At 37.7% G+C, this 20,779-nt stretch overlaps 2 protein-coding genes across 3 annotated transcripts in view; one reads left to right on the top strand and one right to left on the bottom strand.

Annotated features, from left to right (window-relative positions):
• LOC133811104 (probable disease resistance protein At5g66900) overlaps positions 1-15,362 on the top strand; it is a 42,792-nt gene extending 27,430 nt beyond the window's left edge. Inside the window, exons 1-5 of one of the 2 annotated variants that reach the window (XM_062246134.1) lie at positions 11,351-12,399; positions 12,668-13,074; positions 13,254-13,612; positions 13,975-14,186; positions 14,279-15,362. In XM_062246134.1, coding sequence (XP_062102118.1) covers positions 11,736-12,399; positions 12,668-13,074; positions 13,254-13,612; positions 13,975-14,186; positions 14,279-15,120 — 2,484 coding nt within the window. In that variant the 5' untranslated portion in view covers positions 11,351-11,735 and the 3' untranslated portion in view covers positions 15,121-15,362. Of the gene's footprint in view, positions 1-11,350; positions 12,400-12,667; positions 13,075-13,253; positions 13,613-13,974; positions 14,187-14,278 lie in introns of those variants that run through there. The other variant, XM_062246135.1, reaches the window with a different exon arrangement.
• A 146-nt stretch (positions 15,363-15,508) lies between these two features.
• LOC133811130 (serine/threonine-protein kinase SAPK10) lies at positions 15,509-20,340 on the bottom strand. The gene is made up of 9 exons (XM_062246136.1): positions 19,860-20,340; positions 19,084-19,158; positions 18,879-18,980; positions 18,744-18,797; positions 18,548-18,640; positions 17,921-18,013; positions 16,946-17,050; positions 16,764-16,862; positions 15,509-16,259 (listed from the first exon to the last, which is right to left on the bottom strand). The coding sequence occupies exons 1-9, from the start codon at positions 20,034-20,036 to the stop codon at positions 15,975-15,977; spliced, it is 1,083 nt and encodes a 360-aa protein (XP_062102120.1). The 5' UTR covers positions 20,037-20,340; the 3' UTR covers positions 15,509-15,974.
• Between the last annotated feature and the right edge of the window lie 439 nt (positions 20,341-20,779).

Here is a 20,779-nt window from a genome sequence, read left to right as displayed (position 1 = left end):
TGGTAAGTTAGCCAACATAACTCTCCAGTCAACACTCCTTGAAAGGATTAAGGAAGGACAGGGAAAGGATACCCAGTTAGTTGAACGTAGGGAGAATGTTCTAGCTGGAACGACTAAGGATTTCTCTATCTCAGAGATGGCCTTATTGAAGTACATGGGATGGATTTGTGTTCCGATTGATCCAGATATTCGACGAGAGATTCTGGATGAGTCTCATACCACTCCCTACTCGTTACACCCAGGTACTACGAAGATGTACCAAGATTTGAGAGTTTGGTATTGGTGGACAGGCATGAAGAGGGATGTGGTGGATTATGTGGCTAGGTGCTTAACCTGTCAGCGAATTAAGGCTGAACATCAGAGGCCAGCAGGGTTATTGTAGCTTTTAGGGATTCCCGAGTGGAAATGGGAGGATATTACTATGGACTTTGTGGTTGGATTGCCGAAGACCGTGGGTCAGCATGACTCAGTGTGGGTGATTGTGGACAGGTATACTAAGTCCACCCACTTTTTACCTGTGAAAACAACTTATAATGTGGAGCAGTATGCTGAGCTTTATGTGAAGGAAATTGTTCGACTTCATGGGGCTCCGAGGTCGATAGTATCCGACAGGGACCCCACCTTCACCTCCAAGTTTTGGGAAAGCCTGCAGAAGGCAATGGGCACACAGTTACGGTTTAGTATCGCCTATCATCCTCAGACAGATGGGCAATCTGAGAGGACAATTCAGATACTGGAGGATATGCTACGAGCTTGTGTGTTAGATTTTGGGGGATCTTGGAGTAAGTATCTTCCCTTGATTGAGTTCTCGTACAACAATAGTTACCAGGCGACTATCGGAGTGGCCCCGTATGAGATGTTATATGGGAGGAAGTGCAGATCACCGACACACTGAGATGAGACTGGTGAGAGATGATATTTAGGTCTTGAAATGGTTCAGAGGACCAATTAGGCAATTGAGAAGATTAGAGCTCGTATGCTCGCCTCCCAGAGTCGCCAGAAGAGTTATTCAGACCTAAGACGCAGGAGCGTGGAATTTCAGGTCGGTGATCATGTGTTCCTCAGGGTTTTTCCCCTGAGAGGAGTGAAACGATTCGGTGCTCGGGGCAAGCTGAGTCCCAGGTTTATTGGCCCCTTCGAGGTTCTGGAACGAGTTGGAGAGGTGGCTTACAGGTTAACAATGCCTCCAGCTCTATCAGGGGTTCATGACGTGTTTTATGTGTCCATGCTCTGGAAATATGTATCGGATACCACTCATGTGTTGAGCTATGAGAACTTGGAGTTGGATCAGGATTTTTCATACGAGGAGAAGCCTGTTCAGATCCTTGATAGGAAGGACAAAGTCTTGCGGAGCAAGACCATCGCCTTGGTTAAAGTGCTGTGGAGGAACAACAAGGTTGAAAAGGCGACGTGGGAACTTGAGTCTGATATGCGGGAGCGGCATCCCGAGTTATTCAGGTAATTTTGAGGACGAAATTCTTGTAAGGAGGGGATAATTGTAACACCCCAATTTGCTAATAAGGTTTAGGACCTGGATTAGTGTGCCTGGAGGGCAATGCGTGAACTAACATGATAATATATGAATTTAAATGAGTATGTGATTAGAATGCATGTTTAGGTGGTATAAATATGCATGTGGACCCCGTTTGTATGCTAGGGGTAAATTGGTAATTTTAGCCCGCTGAGGGCATAAATATGATAATTGTATTATGTGGTTTGTACCACGTGAGTGTGGTGATATTATTGTGATGCACGTGCCGAGACGGTCCTAGGGAGCTAATTAGTTTAAAAGTCACAACGGGATTAAGTACCCGGCTCAGGAGGAGCCTAGGGGTATTTTGGGAATTTTGTAAATTTGAGAATTAGTGGTTAATGGTTAATGGTAATTGAGTAACTTGAGTAACCATTAGTAACTGCTGAGAGTAACAAGTTGTGATGGGAAAATGGTAGAATTGCAATAGAGGTGAGTTGACAAAAGTGACCTTGAGGTTTAGTTAGGAAAGGATATTTATGGAAGGGTAGAATAGTCATTTGGCAAAGGATAGATAGCTTCAGCTGAAGGGAAAAGGGTGATCACGTATAACACTTAGTTAGAAATTGGTTTATGCTGAAATTGAAGGAAAAGCTAAAAGAAAAGAGAAGGAAAAGGAGAAAGTTGAATTTGAAACCTAGGAGGAGAATCAAGAGGTTTGAGGCAACCAAAATCAAGTTTAAGCTGGGATTATTCAGAGGTAAGAGTTATGCAATGTTTCTGTTTAAATTTAAGTTTGATTTTCAGAGATTAAGTGTTGAATTTAAAGGAAATATGGCTGGTTTGGCTTGGAAAATTCAGTTTGGATAATCAAGGGGGAAGTGGCTTGAAGTTGGGATTGAGGTGAATTCAAGCTAAATTCTTGATTGAGGTAAGGGTTTTTATCATGTTTGAATTTCGTATCTGGTATGATTTGAGATTTTAGAGGCATGGATTATATTTTTCAAGCTCTGGTTTAGGTTTTAGAAGCCATGGTTTGAGTTTCTGAAATTTGAAACTCAAGAGTGGATTTTGAGTGTGATTGTGCAATTGAGTTTTTTTTTTTTTTTTTTTTTATGTTTATAGGTTGTTAAAGGGTTCATTTGGGGTTTTAAATTGATTTTGGGGTTTAGGTACTTGTTTGGGTTGAATTGGAGTTGTTTTGGCTCGGGAAAAATGCAGGGGAAAACCCAGAAATTTGGGTTCGCGTAGGGGTGCCACGGCCCTATTCTTTGGTGCCACGACACAGGCTTGCATCAGGATCAGGAAAAGTTTCTGGGCGCCTAGGCCCTTGATGGGACTGTCGCGGCCCTAGGCTATTTTTTACAGTCAAATTTTGCATTTTTAGGGCTTTTGCCCAGGGGCTCGGGGGATGGTTCCAATACATTTTTCTAGGAAATTAGAGGTCCCGAGAGTACGGGATTGGTCCCGGGAAGTGGTTTTGGATTGGTTAGTATTAAAGAGTATTTTATATGTGTTGTGACTAGGATTTCGGAGAGGCTCGGGATAGAGGGCCGTGCTTGTGACCTTGGTGCATCGGAAAGCTCGGGATACAGGTAAGAAAATTGTAGCACCTGTAGAGCAGGGCATGGGCCCATAATGTTGTTGCAAGGCACGGCCCTAGATTGTATTATTGTTAGGGTGTAGCTTTAATTGAGTTATTATATGTTTGAATGTTGTTTGAGAGTGCTATATGTGGTTATAGCATTATGAACGGCAAAGGAGCCGGGAACGGCGAAGGGCCGAGAACGGCAGTGGGGCCGGGAATAACACTTAGCACATGGAGTGCTTACAGTTAGGGTGAGACCCCAATGGATACATGGGATATCCTTACAGTGAGGACCGAGATCCCAGGCTTTGATAATGCTTCTGGGACGGCACGGTCGTATATGTTTAATCTGTGGATTTATCTGACATAATGATTATATATTATGCATGTGTTATTTGCTGTATGAGTTTTCTTGCTGGGCTTCGGCTCACGGGTGCTCTGTGTTGCAGGTAAGGGCAAAGAGAAAGTCAACCAGCCATGAGTACGAAGAGCGTGGGGGCGGCGCGTACATGTTTGGCCTGCCCGACTGCTTTGGTTGGGGGTGTTTTTGAGAACTGGCTGTATTAAACTTTAGTTTGATGGTTAATTATCTGTAAACTTGTTTTGAGTTGTAAATATTTTATAAACCATATTTTGGGATCCCAAATGTAAGACACTTGAAATTTTCAATGAATTAAGGGATTTCCAAAGATTACAGCCTAGATTTCTATTTAATTGCACTTTTATTATTAAAACCTCGTTTAGCGGGCTGATTGCACATTTTAAACTCACTTAGTAACGGCTCTAAGGTGGTAGGGCGTTACACTGGTGATAGCTGCCAGTAAAGGTTAAGGTTAAGGTGATAGCTTATGCACTGGTGATAGCTGCCGACAGTCTACAAGAACCTTAACCTTGGCATTACTCACATTTTAAACTCACTTAGCCAGGTGATAGCTTATGCATCAAGGCAGTTAAAATAGTTTCAAGGAGTTGAAGCGACGGTTGATTACTACACTAGTGTTGAGCCTGCCGACAGACAATGAGAAGTTCGTGGTGTATTGTGACGCTTCTAGACAGGGTTTGGGATATGTGTTGATGCAAGCTGGGAAGGTGATAGCTTATGCATCAAGGCAGTTAAAAGAGTATGAACAGAGATATCCCACACATGATCTTGAATTGGCTGCAGTGGTATTCGCACTTAAGGTTTGGAGACATTACCTGTATGGTGAAAGGTGCGAGATATACACGGATCACAAACGTTTAAAGTATTTCTTTACTCAGAAAGATCTGAACATGCGTCAAAGACGGTGGCTGGAATTGGTAAAGGATTATGATTGTGACATTTTATACCATCCTGGGAAGGCTAATGTAGTGGTTGATGCATTGAGTCGGAAGGGCCCAGGACAGTTGTATAGTTCGAGGTAGGTATCAGACAGACTAGCTGAGGAGATGGCCAGAGCAGGTATAGAGTTAGTGGTTGGTAGGTTAGCCAACATTACTCTTCAGTCCACGCTCCTTGAAAGGATTAAGGAGGCGCAGGGAAGGGATCCCCAGTTAGTTGAACGTAGAGAGAATGTCCTAGCTAGAACGATTAAGGACTTCTCTATCTCAGAGATGGGCCTGTTGAAGTACAAGGGAGGAATTTGTGTACCGATTGACTCAGATATTCGGCGAGAGATTCTGGATGAGTCTCATGCCACTCCCTATTCGTTACACCCAGGTACTACGAAGATGTACCAAGATTTGAGAGTTTTGTATTGGTGGACAGGCATGAAGAGGGATGTGGTGGACTATGTGGCTAGGTGCTTAACCTGTCAGCAGATTAAGGCTGAACATCAGAGACCAGCAGGGTTATTGCAGCCTCTAGGGATTCCCAAGTGGAAATGGGAGGATATTACCATGGACTTTGTGGTTGGATTACCGAAGACTGTGGGTCAACATGATTCGATATGGGTGATTGTGGACAGGTATACTAAGTCTGCCCACTTTTTACCTGTGAGGACATCTTATACTGTGGAGCAGTATGCTGAGCTATATGTAAAGGAAATTGTTCGACTTCATGGAGCTCCGAGGTCGATAGTGTCCGACAGGGACCCCACTTTCACCTCCAAGTTTTGGGAGAGCCTGCAGAAGGCAATGGGCACACAGCTACGGTTCAGTACCGATTATCATCCTCAGATGGATGGGCAGTCTGAGAGGACGATTCAGATATTGGAGGATATGTTACGAGCCTGTGTGTTGGACTTTGGGGGATCTTGGAGTAAGTATCTCCCATTGATTGAGTTTTCGTACAATAATAGCTATCAGGCGACTATCGGAGTGGCTCCGTATAAGATGTTGTATGGAAGAAAGTGCAGGTCACCGATACACTGGGATGAGACAGTTGAGAGGAGATATCTAGGTCCAGAGATGGTACAGAGGACCAATGAGGCAATTGAAAAGATTAGAGTTCATATGCTCGCCTCCCAGAGTCGCCAGAAAAGTTACTCAGATCTGAGACGCAGGAATGTAGAGTTTCAGGTTGGTGATCATGTATTCCTCAGGGTTTCACCCCTGAGAGGAGTGAAACGATTCGGTGTTCGGGGAAAGCTGAGTCCCAGGTTTGTTGGCCCCTTTGAGGTTTTGGAACGAGTTGGAGAGGTAGCTTACAGGTTAGCGATGCCTCCAGCTCTATCAGGGGTTCATGATGTGTTTCATGTATCCATGCTCCGGAAGTATGTATCAGATACTACTCATGTGCTGAGTTATGAGAACTTGGAGTTAGATCAGGATTTATCATACGAGGAAAAGCCTGTTCAGATCCTTGATAGGAAGGACAAAGTTTTGCGGAGCAAGACCATCGCCTTGGTTAAAGTGTTGTGGAGGAACAGCAAGGCTGAAGAGGCGACATGGGAACTTGAGTCTGATATGCGGGAGAGGCATCCCGAGTTGTTCAGGTAATTTCGAGGACGAAATTCTTGTAAGGAGGGGATAATTGTAACACCCCAAGTTGCTAATAAGGTTTGGGACCTTGATTAGCGTGCCTGGAGGGCAATAAGTGAATTAATATGATAATATATGAATTTGAATGAATATGTGATTAGACTGCATGTTGAGGTGGTATAAATATGCATATGGACCCCGTTTGTACGCTAGGGGTAAATTGGTAATTTTAGCCCGTTGAGGGCATAAATGTGATAATTATATTATGTGGTTTGTACCACGTGAGTGTGGTGATATTATTGTGATGCACGTGCCGAGACGGTCCTAGGGAGCTAATTAGTTTAAAAATCACAACGGGATTAAATACCCGGCTCGGGATGAGCCTAGGGGTATTTTGGGGGTTTCGTAAATTGAGTTTTGTGAGTTAATGGTAATTGGTAATTGGTAATTGAGTAACTTGAGTAACCATTAGTAACTGCTGAGAGTAACAAGCTGTGATAGGAAAATGGTAGAATTGCAATAGAGGTGAGTTAACAAAAGTGCCCTTGAGGTTTAGTTAGGAAAGAATTCTATGGAAGGGTAGAGTGGTCATTAGGCAAGGATAGATAACTTCAGCTGAAGGAAAAGGGAATTACGTATTACACTTGGTTATAGATGGTTTATGCTGGAATTTGGAAGTGGAAGCTAGAAGAAAAGAGAAGAAAAAGGAGAAAGTTGAATTGGAGACCTAGGAGGAGAAACAAAGGGTTTGAGGCAACCAAAATCAAGCTTAAGCTGGGATTATTCAGAGGTAAGAGTTATGCACTGTTGTTGTTTAAATTTAAGTTTGATTTTCAGAGATTAAGTGTTGAATTTAAAGGGAATATGGCTGGTTTGGCTTGGAAGATTCAGTTTGGATAATCAAGGGGGGAGTGGCTTGAAGTTGGGATTGAGGTGAATTCAAGCTAAATTCTTGATTAAGGTAAGGGTTTTTATCATGTTTGAATTTCGTATCTTTTATGATTTGAGATTTTAGAGGCATGGATTATATTTTTCAAGCTCTGGTTTAGGCCTTAGAAGCCATGGTTTGAGTTTCTGAAATTTGAAACTCAAGAGTGGATTTTGAGTGTGATTGTGCAATTGAGTTTGTTTTTGATGTTTATAGGTTGTTAAAGGGTTCATTTGGGGTTTTAAATTTATTTTGGGGCTTAGGTACTTGTTTGGGTTGAATTGGAGTTGTTTTGTCTTAGGAAAAATGCAGGGGAAAACCCAGAAATCTGGGTTCGCGTAGGGGCGTCGCGGCCCTGTTCTTTGGTGCCGCGGCGCAGGCTTGCATCAGGATCAGGAAAAGTTTCTGGGCGCCTAGGCCCTTGATGGGAGTGCCGCGGCCCTAGGCAAATTTTGATAGTGTAATTTTGCATTTTTAGGGCTTTTAGCCGGGGGCTCGAGGGATGGTTCCAATAAATTATTCTAGGAAATTAGAGGTCCCGAGAGTACGAGATTGGTCCCTGGAAGTGGTTTTTGGATTGGTTAGTATTAAAAGTGTTTTATATGTGTTGTGACTAGGATTCCGGAGAGGCTCGTGATAAAGGACCGTGCTTGTGACCTTGGTGCATCGGAAAGCTCGGGATATAGGTAAGAAAACTGTAGCACCCGTAGAGCAGGGCACGTGCCCATAATATTGTTGTAGGGCGTGGCCCTAAGTTGTGTTGTTGTTAGGATGTACTCTTGATTGAGTTGTTATATGTTGGTATGCTATATGTGGTTATAGTAAAATGAACGGCAGAGGAGCCGGAAAGGGCAAGGTGCCGAGAACGGCAGTGGGGCCGGAAATATCACTTAGTACATAGAGTGCTTATGGTTAGGGTGAGACCCCAATGGATACATGGGATATCCTTACGGTGAGGACCGAGATCCCGGGCTTTGGTAACACTTCCGGGACGGCATGGCCGTACTTGTTTAGTCTAATGGGCTATCTGTTTTGTCTGTGGATTGTCTAATGTGTTGATTATATGATATGCATATGTTATGTGTTGTGTGAGTTTTCTTGCTAGGCTTCGGCTCACGGGTGCTCTGTGTTGCAGGTAAAGGCAAAGAAAAAGTCAACCAGCCATGAGTACGGAGAGTGTGGGGGCGGCGCGTACATGTTTGGCCTGCCCGACTACTTTGGTTGGGGGTATTTTTGAGAAATGGCTGTATAAACCCTAATTTTGGTGGTTAACTACTTATAGACTTGTTTTGAGATGAAAATATTATATAAACCATGTTTTGGGATCCCAAATGTAAGACACTTGAAATTTTCAATGAATTAAGGGATTTTCAAAGATTACAGCCTAGATTTCTATTTAATTACACTTTGATTATTAAAACCTCGTTTAGCGGGCTGATTGCACATTTTAAACTCACTTAGTAACGGCTCTAAGGTGGTAGGGCGTTACATAATGCATTCTATAATACTAGTATATATAGGCAATTAGCTATGACATAAAATAGGTTTTAGTTTCTCATTTTATTTAAATTATTTAATTAAATATTTGTCAAAATTAACCAACTATAATTTTGACATTTATTTAATTCATTTTATTAATATTAATATCAATTTATCAATATTAACAAAATTTTATCAATTGACTATAATACTCTTTTTGAGACATTGCAATAAAAACCTCAAAATTTCTTCTATTTATTTTCTCACAAAATATCAATAAATAATTTAACATTATTTATTTTCATTGACCTAGTCAATATGATAATTTTATAATTAATTATTCGAGACTACTAGGTTCATTTTGATAAAAGATGACATGAGGACTATGGATCCATGAACTCAAGCTCCAAAAAGTTACCATGAGTTTATTTATAACAAATAAACTCACTACCTTATTAATTCTTTGTGACTCCACTATATACTTAGAATTGCACTCTTGAATTCATAGAACGCTTTACACCAAATGTAAATACGTTATCCATTGTTGTAATCATCACCGTCATTTAATCCTCTATAGATGATCTACTAATGAGACCGATGCAAATTACCGTTTTACCCCTCATTGGTATTTTATCCTTAATTCCCACTAAGTTCCTTGTAAATGATATTTTTGTAAACTTAAGTACAGAAATGAGTACTCTATCATTTAATACTTGAACTAAGCTACAAGGAAATCATCGTTTCAATTGTTAACAGAAGCTATAGATTTCATGTCTATGATAAATGCTACCACTCAATTATACTACAAAATCTCCAATATGTAAGTATGAGCTAGTCCGTAGGATAAGCAGGTAACGAACAAATCAAAAGACTTGAATAATACATTTAGCATAATATTAATCACTTAGAATTAAGATTGAATTGACCTATGGTCAATGTTGTGATATGATTAGATTAGATAATAATGATACTTATCTTATTAACAATCAATATCGGTCCAGCCCAATGTAACAAAATACAACTGATCTTATCTACTTAGTCAATGTCTTGAATAAGATGTCACACCCTGGATGTGTAAGTAGATCATATCGTAGATTACTAGATTAGTGAAAATCTAATGCACTGACTTAATCTTATGACTTATTCTTTTGAACATATAATTACAATTATATTCCATTGTGACCTAGTCATTATAATTGTAATTATTTATATGTTCAGGATTTTATAAATATTTATATTATTCCAATGATCATGTAATAAAATAAGCAAGCAACACAGTTGTCAAACTAAATAATTTCTACTTTTTTTTATTGAAAATATCAAATCGCATTATATGTCCGACATGGTTTTATAAGGGCATAAAACCCAACATTGAGTTCCCCTACTTATAGGCTTGTAGGTTAACGATATAAAGGAGTTTGATCATCACGTGACTGTTATAATAATTAATTACAATGATAAATGTAATAAATACAAATGTTACAAGGCTTAGAAAACATCTAAATTAACTATACTTGAAGGTACAGTAGGTTGGGAGTAATGAAAACAGTGGAATATGATTATGAATGGCAATAGGATTAGGAGTAAAATGGAAAAAAAATAATAAGAGTAAAAAAATTAATTCTTTTTATTTGTGTATTGGAATGACCTTTCATCTAACTTTTGAATAGAATAGTTATTCTAGCAAAATGATGGAAAAGTCATTACAATGCTTTATAAAGCAGCCAAACAAAAGAATATAAAAAAAAATTATATTCTATTACCTGAACCGAAGAGTCATTTAAGCCTCATTGCAGCTTATGTGTTATCTTGTCACTAATAGAAGTAGATCGCTCACTTCTTATAAGATAGCGCTCTTGACACTACAAACTCGAATCTTTGAGAAAAGTGAAGTCGCTCTCGCACATTATCAACTTTATGGTGTACATCTTCTAGAGCAAGCTCACATAAATATTTCCTGCAACATGATATAGCTCTTTAATGGAGCATGGAGATGCAAATCTATAATGCATTGCTAAAATATAGCACACTTCAAATAAAGATTTATTCAACGGTGTACTATGCTAAAAGTTGATTTAAATTTGGATTAAAATATAACATGATACAAATTTGGATCACCAATAAATATTTATTTTTTTTATGTATTTTTTTATAATTACTTATTATTTTATTATATTTTTTTATATCTTATTTATTGTTGGCATTAAAGATTCATTTTTTATTTACTTTTTTGCTTTATTTTATTATTATTTTTAGTATCTTATTATTAGCATTAAATGTAGATTTTTTTTACATTACTTTTACGCGTGCATTTGAGCATAATATAAAAAGAGAATTAGTAAGGAGCACAACTGGTGTCCAACACCATAAAGAGTCAGTATATCGTTATTGGTGCAATCTAATATCAGGTCTCATATATTTAAATTTAATAAGTATGACGAAGTATCATTAACCAACTATAAGGTGTCGCCTAATGTGGTGTCGAATACCTTAAGGTACCAAATAGCAACATCCTTGTAAAACTCATGCTATATATGTCATTTATTGACTTTTTTGTGCTAAATTTAGCACAATTTTTACAACTCTCATTGAAAATAGTGTGAGTCTACCACTTTTACACCTATAAGGTGGTTCAGGGCAGCTTGAATAGTAAAATTACTAATAATAATGATGTGTACACTAAAATTATGTACCATAATATTATAACTACTGTTGTGATATTATTTTTTAAATTATGAAATAAATGTGATTAGTTAAAAAAAAAACTCCCACGTAAATTAGAATAATATTTTGATGTATATACATTTTGTTTATTTCTTGTCACTTTCCATTTTTTTTCTCTAAACACATAAAAGGGTTGGAAAAGCTATTTATTTTTAATTTTTTAAAATAATATAACACAAGTTAGTCAATCCCGCTTTTCAAAACAGTGCTGCCACTCGCCACCATAGAATTCTCCATATATTTTATAATATATAAAATCATGTAGAAGAGCACCATTTTTCCAAATGGACTTTCTTTTCTCTGACCCCTACTTCATTTCCAAGCAAATACATTGACACCCTTCTCGTTCTTTCCAAGAAAATTCTTAGAAACATCTCAAAGTCAAGTCAACGACAAAAGAAAAACCAGCGTGTAATGATAAATGGAATCTTGGTCACAACTCAGCTCACAAGTGAATATTACTTAATCCTGACATTGTCCTCACTACTACGAGTAACGAGTACGAGCCTATCCCCATATTGTCTCTCTTTCGATACGGGTATCGTCTTCTTATTCAGATTAATTTGATCTGGGATTTTCTTCTTCACCATTTCTTGGGTTCTGAAACACTTCCAATTCATCTTCAATACTACTTTTTGCTGTCCATGGTGGATAACATGGCATCGTCAATTGAAGGAGCAGCTCTAGGACCGCCATTCCAATTGTTGTTTGATATTGTGGTCAAACTCCCATTACAGAAGATCGCATCATTTCATGGTGAGCTCAAAAGCATCAAGTCAACGGTAGAACAATTGGAACCCGTCATAAAGAAGCTAACAGAAACAAACAAGGCTTTAGATCTGCCAGAAGCAGAGATAAAAGGCTTTGAAAATATATTACAGAAGGGAAAGAAGCTAATTGATAAGTGCACCAAGTATAGTAAGTGGAAATACACATACAGAAGGCTTATTTACACCACCAAGCTTCAGAATTTGGATAAAGAACTCAAACGTTTCCTGCAAATGCAAAATCCTCAGATTTTAATGATTGGGCATGAAACTCTGCGTTTGACTCAGGAAATTCATGGCGTTGTTGTTACCAGAGGAACCCAATACACAAATGATAAGGTTTCTAATCAAAATGAGCTAGAGGGTTGCTGCTATGCTCCTCAACCACCAGCCTTTACAGTACTGAATAAGCCTCTTCAGGAGTTGAAGATGAAGCTTTTAAGTGCCAATGAGTCAACAAGGCCAATTTTAGTTACTGCTCCCCCAGGATGTGGCAAGACCACACTAGCCAATATGATTTGCAAGGATGATGAAATCAAAGGTACACTTTTCATATCTACAAATTAGAAATAAGTCATATTGTTTCTATCGATAATATGTTAAATGTTGTGCGATGATGATAAAATGAAAGGTACCCTTTTCATATCTAGAAATTAGAAATAAGCCCTTTTGTTTATATTGATTATGTGTGTTTTTCTTTGCCTCTTTAGTTTGGGTGGTTTATATTTTGCTGTATTTATCTGCTTTTGATACTATTAAAGCTCTAGAGCATCTTTCACTGAGATTTTTTCTTTTGTATTTTATATAAGGTAAATTCAACAACAACATCCTGTTTGTAACTGTTTCAAAAAGTCCCGACTTGATTCTTATTGTTCAAGAACTTTATCAACACAAAGGTTGTTCTGTGCCTACTATCAAAAACAGCGATGATGCAAAAATCAAGCTGGAACAATTTTTTAACAAAATTGGTAAAACACCTGTATTGTTGGTACTTGATGATGTTTGGTCCGGATCAGAGTCTCTCGTTCAGAAATTTGTTTTCACAATACCGGGGTTAGAGTACAAGATTTTGGTGACATCCCGTTCTCAGCTCCCAAGATTTGGACCTGCATATGTATTGGAACCATTGAGTGATGAACATGCAATGACTATTTTCAAGCATTATGCTTCAATGGGAGATGGAATTGTAGACATTCCAGATATTCTTGTGGAGAAGGTACATATCCTCAAAAGCATGTTTGATTTGTTGCCTTTTAAAAAATGAAACTTCTCATTATTATGTTTCTGAAAAATTATGCTTCTATAATTGGTTAGGCACACCTAAGATGAAAAGATATCATTTCAGGTCCCATCTCAGTGGTCGTAATTGATTTTTCTTTGTGTCTTGAATTTCAGGTAGTGGAACAATGTAAGAAATTTCCCCTTGCCCTTGAACTGATTGGTTCATCACTTAGGGGACAGGACCAAAGAATCTGGGACAGAGAACTGAAAAATTGGTCTACAGATTCATCTATTCTTAGCTATGAGAGTGAACTTCTTTCTCGTTTACAAACCAGCTTAGATGTCTTGGATGAAAAGCAAGCTATTCTCAAGAAATGTTTCATGGATCTTGGTTCGTTTCCAGAAGACCAAAGAATTCCAGCAACCGCCCTCATTGATATAATGAAAGAGTTGTATGGAGTAGAAGAAGATCGTGCCATTACTAACCTTTACGATCTTAGCACCCGAAATCTGGCAAATCTTGTGATCACAAGGTATGCTGGCTCTTATCATTAGCTTTTTTGCTTTTGTTTTCACTTAGCAAAAAATTTCAAGTATATGCTGCAATTTCATATCATGTTATAGCAATTTGATGGGAACATTCTAATAAATGCATATTTCTTACATCTTAATTGTCGTTGGATCATATAAACTCTATTTTCAATGGTCAAAGCAATTGTTTATTCATTCCACCACACTGCATAGCTTATTCCTAATACCACTAAGCTATAATAAAGGTGCAAGAATAATATGGAAATTCATTAACCGAACCCTTACTCTGCTCCACAAGATTGTGGAAATCATAGTTTCATTTATTAAGAATAAATTCTGAGCAATTTGCTTATTGTAAAAACAGAAAAGATGAGAATGAAGTGGATGACTACTACAGTGAACACTTTATTACTCAGCATGATATGCTGAGAGAGCTTGCTATCCACCAGAGCAGACAGGTTCCAGTAGAACAGAGGGAAAGATTGATTGTAGAAATAACTGGAAATGATCTTCCCATGTGGTGGAATGAACAAAAGGAGCAGCCTTTCAAAGCCTCCTTAGTAGCTATCTCAACCGGTGGTTCTCTCACCCCCAACACTCTCCCAAAGTCATACCAAATATAGAATATCATTTGGACCTAATCAATTAGTTTCCTTTCATTTTTGCAGACGAATCATTCTCATCAGAATTGTTTGACATCCCACTACCTGAAGCTAAGGTTCTAGTTCTGAACTTTCGAAAGAAGAATTACATCTTACCCAAGTTTGTGAAGAACATGAGCACTCTAAAGGTTCTACTAGTCACAAACTACGCTTTCTTCCCAGCTGAATTAAGTGACTTTCAGCTGCTTAATTCTTTGACCAATCTGTCAAGAATAAGACTAGAGCGCATTTCAATTCCTTCACTGAAAGAAACTCACATTGTACTGAAGAAACTGAAGAAGTTATCTTTGTTTATGTGTAAAATTGGTGATGCTTTCAGTTCAGTCAAGATATCAGAAGTATTTCCAAATCTTGAAGAAATAAACATTGACTATTGCGATGATTTGAAGGAACTGCCTGCTGGACTATGTGATCTGATCAAGCTAAAGAAGCTGAGCATAACACATTGTCATAATCTATCTACACTGCCTGAAGAAATTGGGAAGTTGATTAATCTACAAGTGTTGAGGCTTAGATCAAGTATCGATTTGGAAAAATTACCAGACTCCATCTGCAAGCTCTATAAGCTTACCTTTCTTGACATATCCAACTGTTACAGCCTTCAGAACTTGCCTGAAAACATCGGTCAGTTGTGCCATTTGACAAAGCTCAATATGAACAACTGCTCCAGATTAGCGGAGTTGCCTTCATCAGTTCTGGACTTGGAACAATTGAAGAATGTGGTGTGTGATGAGGAGCTAAAAGAGCTATGGGAATTTCATCTGCATCCCGAATCAAACACAAAGATAAAGGTTGCCAAGGATCGTGTCAACTTAAATTGGCTTGAGAACCATCAATTTGATACTTAGGCTTCGCATTTGTGACGAAGTTTGGTTTGTATTGTAGCAAGTCCATCCAATGCAATGTCTCCACTATCAGTTCATGTTCACTATATATATATTGGTTTGTAAGTGACATTGATATCATTCTATGTCTACTGTCGAAGTTGTTGATTGACAGGATAGTGATGCAATTTGGTCTTTTATTTTCGCAAGTGTTAAGCATTTTTCCTACTTGGTAATAATCTGAGCATATTTACTTTATTACTCAACCCCACTTTTTATTCTAATCAACAACAGTAAATTGGAATATGATTAGGTCATGATGTGACAAGTACAAATGAAATTCTACACTTTCCTGAAAGGGCTGTGGTTAAAGCGAGAATAATTAGGTATACACACTGTCACAAGACCAAAATAATAATAGTAATCACTAAACTACCAAATTTCATATAAAAATTGTGAGACAGCTATTGTTACAAAGTATACAAACACATTTTTTGTGACCAAATAAACAAGAGAGTGAAAAGAGAGTACAGGACCAATCGAAATGCAATAATAAATAAAAATAGGTTCAATGGAAGGGGGGAGGAATGAGGGTGTGGGGATTATCACAGTCTTTTGTTCATTCCACTTTACCACATCTCTCATAAAGCACTAAACTTCAAATGCCTCCATAAAACATAAGGTATAAAACTGCATGTTGTTATGAACATTACTGATGACTCCAAGTAACAATTACCTATTCTAACCTATCAAAGACTATCATACATTCCCATAGCTGGTTCTTCGGGCAAGACCATAACTCAAAAAAAAAAAAAAAAAAGCAACGTGCTTTCATTGGAAGATTTTTCTTTGAAACTACCAGCAGCTGTGTCTAGCAATCAAATGGCATAGATTATTTCACCACTGCTCTCAACATCTAGCTCAGAATCGGAGTCTAAGTCGTCCATGTCGTCATCCATGTCCAGGTTGTCTGTCATATATTGGTTAAGGCCGAGAGTCCCAGCTGCTGGAATTGTGGCCTCAGCAATTATCTGCATTATTGCATCAAGGCTCTGCATGGGTTGATCAGGCTCTTCGAACTGACTGCCCCTCTCATCCATTAGGTCCGCAGGGAGGTTCTTCAGAAACCACTCATGATTCCTTATCTCAGGAATGGTAATTCTCTGCATAATATATACATGCGTCCACTAACATGAGTCTCATATAATGATGAATTTTGCAAATGCGAAAGCTAAATCCAAATCTTCTACTGTTGAGAATATCCAGGGAAAAAAACCAACAAAGAGAAAAAAGAAAACATTGACTTCGTCAATGATATTATATTAATTTCTAGAAGAATCATCCTAAAAAAGTCAAAAATGTTGTTAAGCGTCACAATCTGTAAACAGTTCAGACAAGTGTTGTTCAACTGCTTGATGATGCATGTTTTATTTCAAATAAGAGGGAAGCAAAAAAAGCAAGGGAAGAGGGGTGGGGGGGATGGAACATGAATTCACCTTTGTTCTAGATTACATTGAACTTGCGTTAAGTACTAAGTTTTAAGAATGTTTTGGTGAAGCAAGTTCATGAAATAAAATAAATAAATACTAATCATGGCAAGAAAAATACAAACCCCATTCTAGTGACAGGGAATTAGCAGAACAAACTCAAAGAAGAAAGTTACTAACCGTAGCTGGATCAGCAACAAAAATTTTTGATATTAGCTCACGACACTCCTGAGATATTTGAACAACTTCTGGGATTGAATACTGGACACTCAGAATTCTCTGCAAGGACCAATAATAACATGTCTTAAGCCAAGAAATGTACATACAAAGACCTAATGTCAAATAAAAATAAATTGACATACTTGTATTGTCTTCCGGAAATCTCTTGGTTCATCAGGATCCTCAAACGGATAAGCTCCCACCAACATTACATATAAGGTTACTCCACAAGACCAAACATCTGCAATCTGTTATTGAAACACACTCTCAAAACAGCATATACTTTATTCAAGGAACATATTACAGTTAATATAATCTAAAGTAGGGATCCTTCAGTTTCCTCGGTGAGAAAATATTTTTGATAGAAATCATAAAAGTAAGTAAAACAGAGATAAAAAGAGGCAGAAAGGCTTTTCCTGGCCACAAGACTTTCTTGGTGATAATGTAGCAGAAACTGCAATCACTATTTTGTGTTATGCTCTAACTTAACAAATCAGTAGAAACAGGGATACTCTTAGAAATAAGCAATAAAACAGCAAATCCAAGAAGAAATGGTGGATATGACTGCTGTATTATTTACACAATGCACCAGTACAATGGAAATGTCTGATAAAACTCTCATAACATTATATATATCCTCATTCTACCATCCCAATGAATAACAAACCTATACCCCACACTCAGTAACTAATTAAAGATAAAATGACCAACCTGCTCCACACAACTGCTTATTTTGTTACATTCATAATAGATAAACTTTAGGTCTAAAGTGGACTTCATTGTGGCCTAAGTCCTGACCATGTGAACTAGGCATAGATACCATTATCACAACATTTTTAAATTATTTTTGCTGCAATAATTTATACACAGAGAGCACAAGCAAAACTCCAAGAACATAGAGATCTTTCTTTCAACAAAGTCGCAATAAGCACAGCAAACACAGAGAAAAAGATTTATCGATAAAAAAATGCTAGTAGCCTAGTATGCAACCCAAGCTTTTCATCAAATGCTTGGTTCCAGCAATCAATGCATCGTAAAGCATATATTCATAATTTATTTTTAATATTATTTCTAAGTCGAGGCACTCATGACTAGACAGCAGTAAATCATTATAATACCTTGCCATCATACTCTTGCCTCAACAGTACTTCGGGGGCAATGTATGCAGGCGTTCCTACTGTGGATTTTGGTTGTGAGTGCAGCACTGAGGACTGAAAAAAAATTCCCACATATAAAAAGATTAGCACCTTACTCTTGATCACATGTAAAAGTATTTCTTGTCCCCAATCCTTAATCATCTATTAAACTTTCTAATTAAATCAATGTCTCATGAACAAAGAACAAACAAGAACCATGAGCATTAACAGGGCCAATGGTCTTGCTAACAACTACAAATATGGATGTGCTTCATCAACCTGGGAGGATTCTAGGTATCCTATCTCACCAAACACTCATAAGAACTACTGAAATTCCTCTGTATGAATCTTTCAATGGGCTGGTCATAGACCAAAACCCTGAACAGTACAATGGTCTCTCCCAATGACTATCAAGTTCCTCTCTCAGTAAATCTCAATCTCCCAATCTCTATATACAATATCCTCCCCAATCCAACAGCCCAACAAATTTCTAAAGAATAAACTCTCCAACTAACTACCTTAGAGTACAACCCCGAAATCCTTATATTAATCTAATCATACAGGACCAGTGCTAGAACCAAATGGAGGTGGAAGACAATAACTTGATACCTTTGAATAACCAAAGTCGCATATCTTTAACCGAGGAGCTGGACTTCCGTCCAACAGAGTATTTTCCAACTTCAAGTCACGGTGGCATACTTGCTTCACAAAGAAAAATAAACATTAACGAATATATCATTGGCAATAAAGGACATACCACATTAAAGTTAAAAGAAAATAAATGCAAATAAAAATATTTGAATACCATTGCATGGCAATAGCTGACACCAGATATGAGCTGTTGAAAAAAGAAACGAGCCTGCACGAAAGCAAACAACAATATACCGCCTGAAAAAATAAAGGAGCAAACAAGAAGAAACGAAGATATCTAAAAAAGAACCTCATCCTCACTGAAGCGACCCGCATTGCATATTCGCCCAAAAAGTTCTCCTCCTGATGCATATTCCATCACGATAGCTAAATGGGTAGGTGTCAAAATGACCTATAAATTTAGTAAGAGTGGCAACTAATTAAATAATGGGGCAAGGGGATGGGGTTGAAATATAAAAAAAAATAAAAAAATTTACAGCAAAAAATCTACCAACCTCCTTAAATCTGACTATGTTCGGGTGCCTCAAAGACCTGTGGTTAATAATTTCTCTTTGAACATTCTCATCAATCTGCAAATCAAACCATCATAGTGAACAATGCTTCTCTAAAATCATCATGATGCATTGTATTTGTATATACTCCAATCACTTAGAAATGTCCTCAAGCTCTCATCTTCTTATGTTTAGTACTTTAGTTCAACAAAACCACTTGCCCATTATTCAAATTTAAGACCCTTCTCCAACATGACCCTTCACTTATCAAGGTCACCCATTTAAATTAAGATAAAAAATTATTGCATTAAATTAATAAATATTTTTTTTAAAATCACGTACCGCATTAAATAAATCAAATTATAGCATCAATAGATTTTTTTTTCAAAAAATTAAAAATAAAAATCACACTTGTGTGAATAATTCCATTCACGGGTAAAAAAGGCAAGAAACACAATTAGTCAACACTTTTTTTTTCTCTTCTCTTTAGTTTAACATCTATTAATCCAACTTTTTTTTTCACGAGACTTTCATTATTTGTATGCATTAAATAACAAGATATTAGAGTTCCTAAATATCCCAATCTTCATAAAAAAAATGCCTCAAATTTAAATTCAGTCCTAACAAGAAAATAAAGTCAAAACAATATTCCAAATCAAGAAACCAATCAAATTAACCATAAGAAGTAATTAAGGTCAATTAAACCAGTTTACATAAATAGAAGTACCAAAAAAATTTAAGGAAAGAATCAGTGATTATAATTATATACCAAAACTAACCTTCTCTCCTCGCTCGATGTACTTGACAGCAACAAGCTCCCTGGTTTGCTTGTCTCTCATCAACCTAGCGACGCCGAAGTTTCCAGAACCGATGTCTCTAACAAGGTCATATCGGTCACTATCATGCATGATCGGCAAATCCATACCCGGTCCGACTGTAATCGCAGACCGATCCATATTCGTCGAATTCGGATCCTCTTCCCCTTCCTTACCAACACTCGTTCACATTAGACGACTATCCAAACAGAGCTCCAAACGATCGATAACTCAGACCGGCGAGTAGATTAGATCCGTCGTGACTCAGGCGAACTCGGATTGAGTTGTAGAATCGGTCAGAACTCGTCAAGCAGTCTTCTCTTTTCTTTTTTTTTTTTTTTTTTTTTTTGTGAGGTTGAGATTTCTGTGATCGGCGACGACGAAGATTAATATCTTTTAAGGATCAGTACAAGAAGATGACTTTTTTTTTCAATAAATAATAATAATAATAATAATTAGAGAAATAGGTAAGGAAGAAATGATATCGACAAGGAGATATTTACTAGTTCCAAGACTAATAAGACAAAGAAAACGTCGCTGTCATCAGGATTTTAGTCCCCAAAAACGACGTCGTTTTGGTAGTGGTTGCTTTGTAGGCGGCATTTGCTTTGGCTGGCCTGTTTAGTTTTGTCTTTATTTTTTTTGCTTTTTTATAATTCACCCCTCTAGTTGTCGTAAATAACCGTTTTAGCCCCGATTTGGATAATTCATAAATTCAGTGCAGGTCACGTGACTTGGAAGTTGGGAGTGTCCCCACTATCTGACCCCAAAGCAATAATCCTGTGCGGTACGCCTCATTGGTGTTAGCTTAGATCCGACGGGGGATGATTAATCTTGTTGGGTAGATATATTTTGGTGCAGTTAGACGGATGTAGGGAATCAAG

Source organism: Humulus lupulus, chromosome 1, assembly GCF_963169125.1.
Source record: "Humulus lupulus chromosome 1, drHumLupu1.1, whole genome shotgun sequence".
Taxonomy (NCBI): Eukaryota; Viridiplantae; Streptophyta; class Magnoliopsida; order Rosales; family Cannabaceae; genus Humulus; species Humulus lupulus.
The sequence above is the reverse complement of the archived record's forward strand: the minus strand, read 5'-3'. Positions and strand labels throughout refer to the sequence as shown.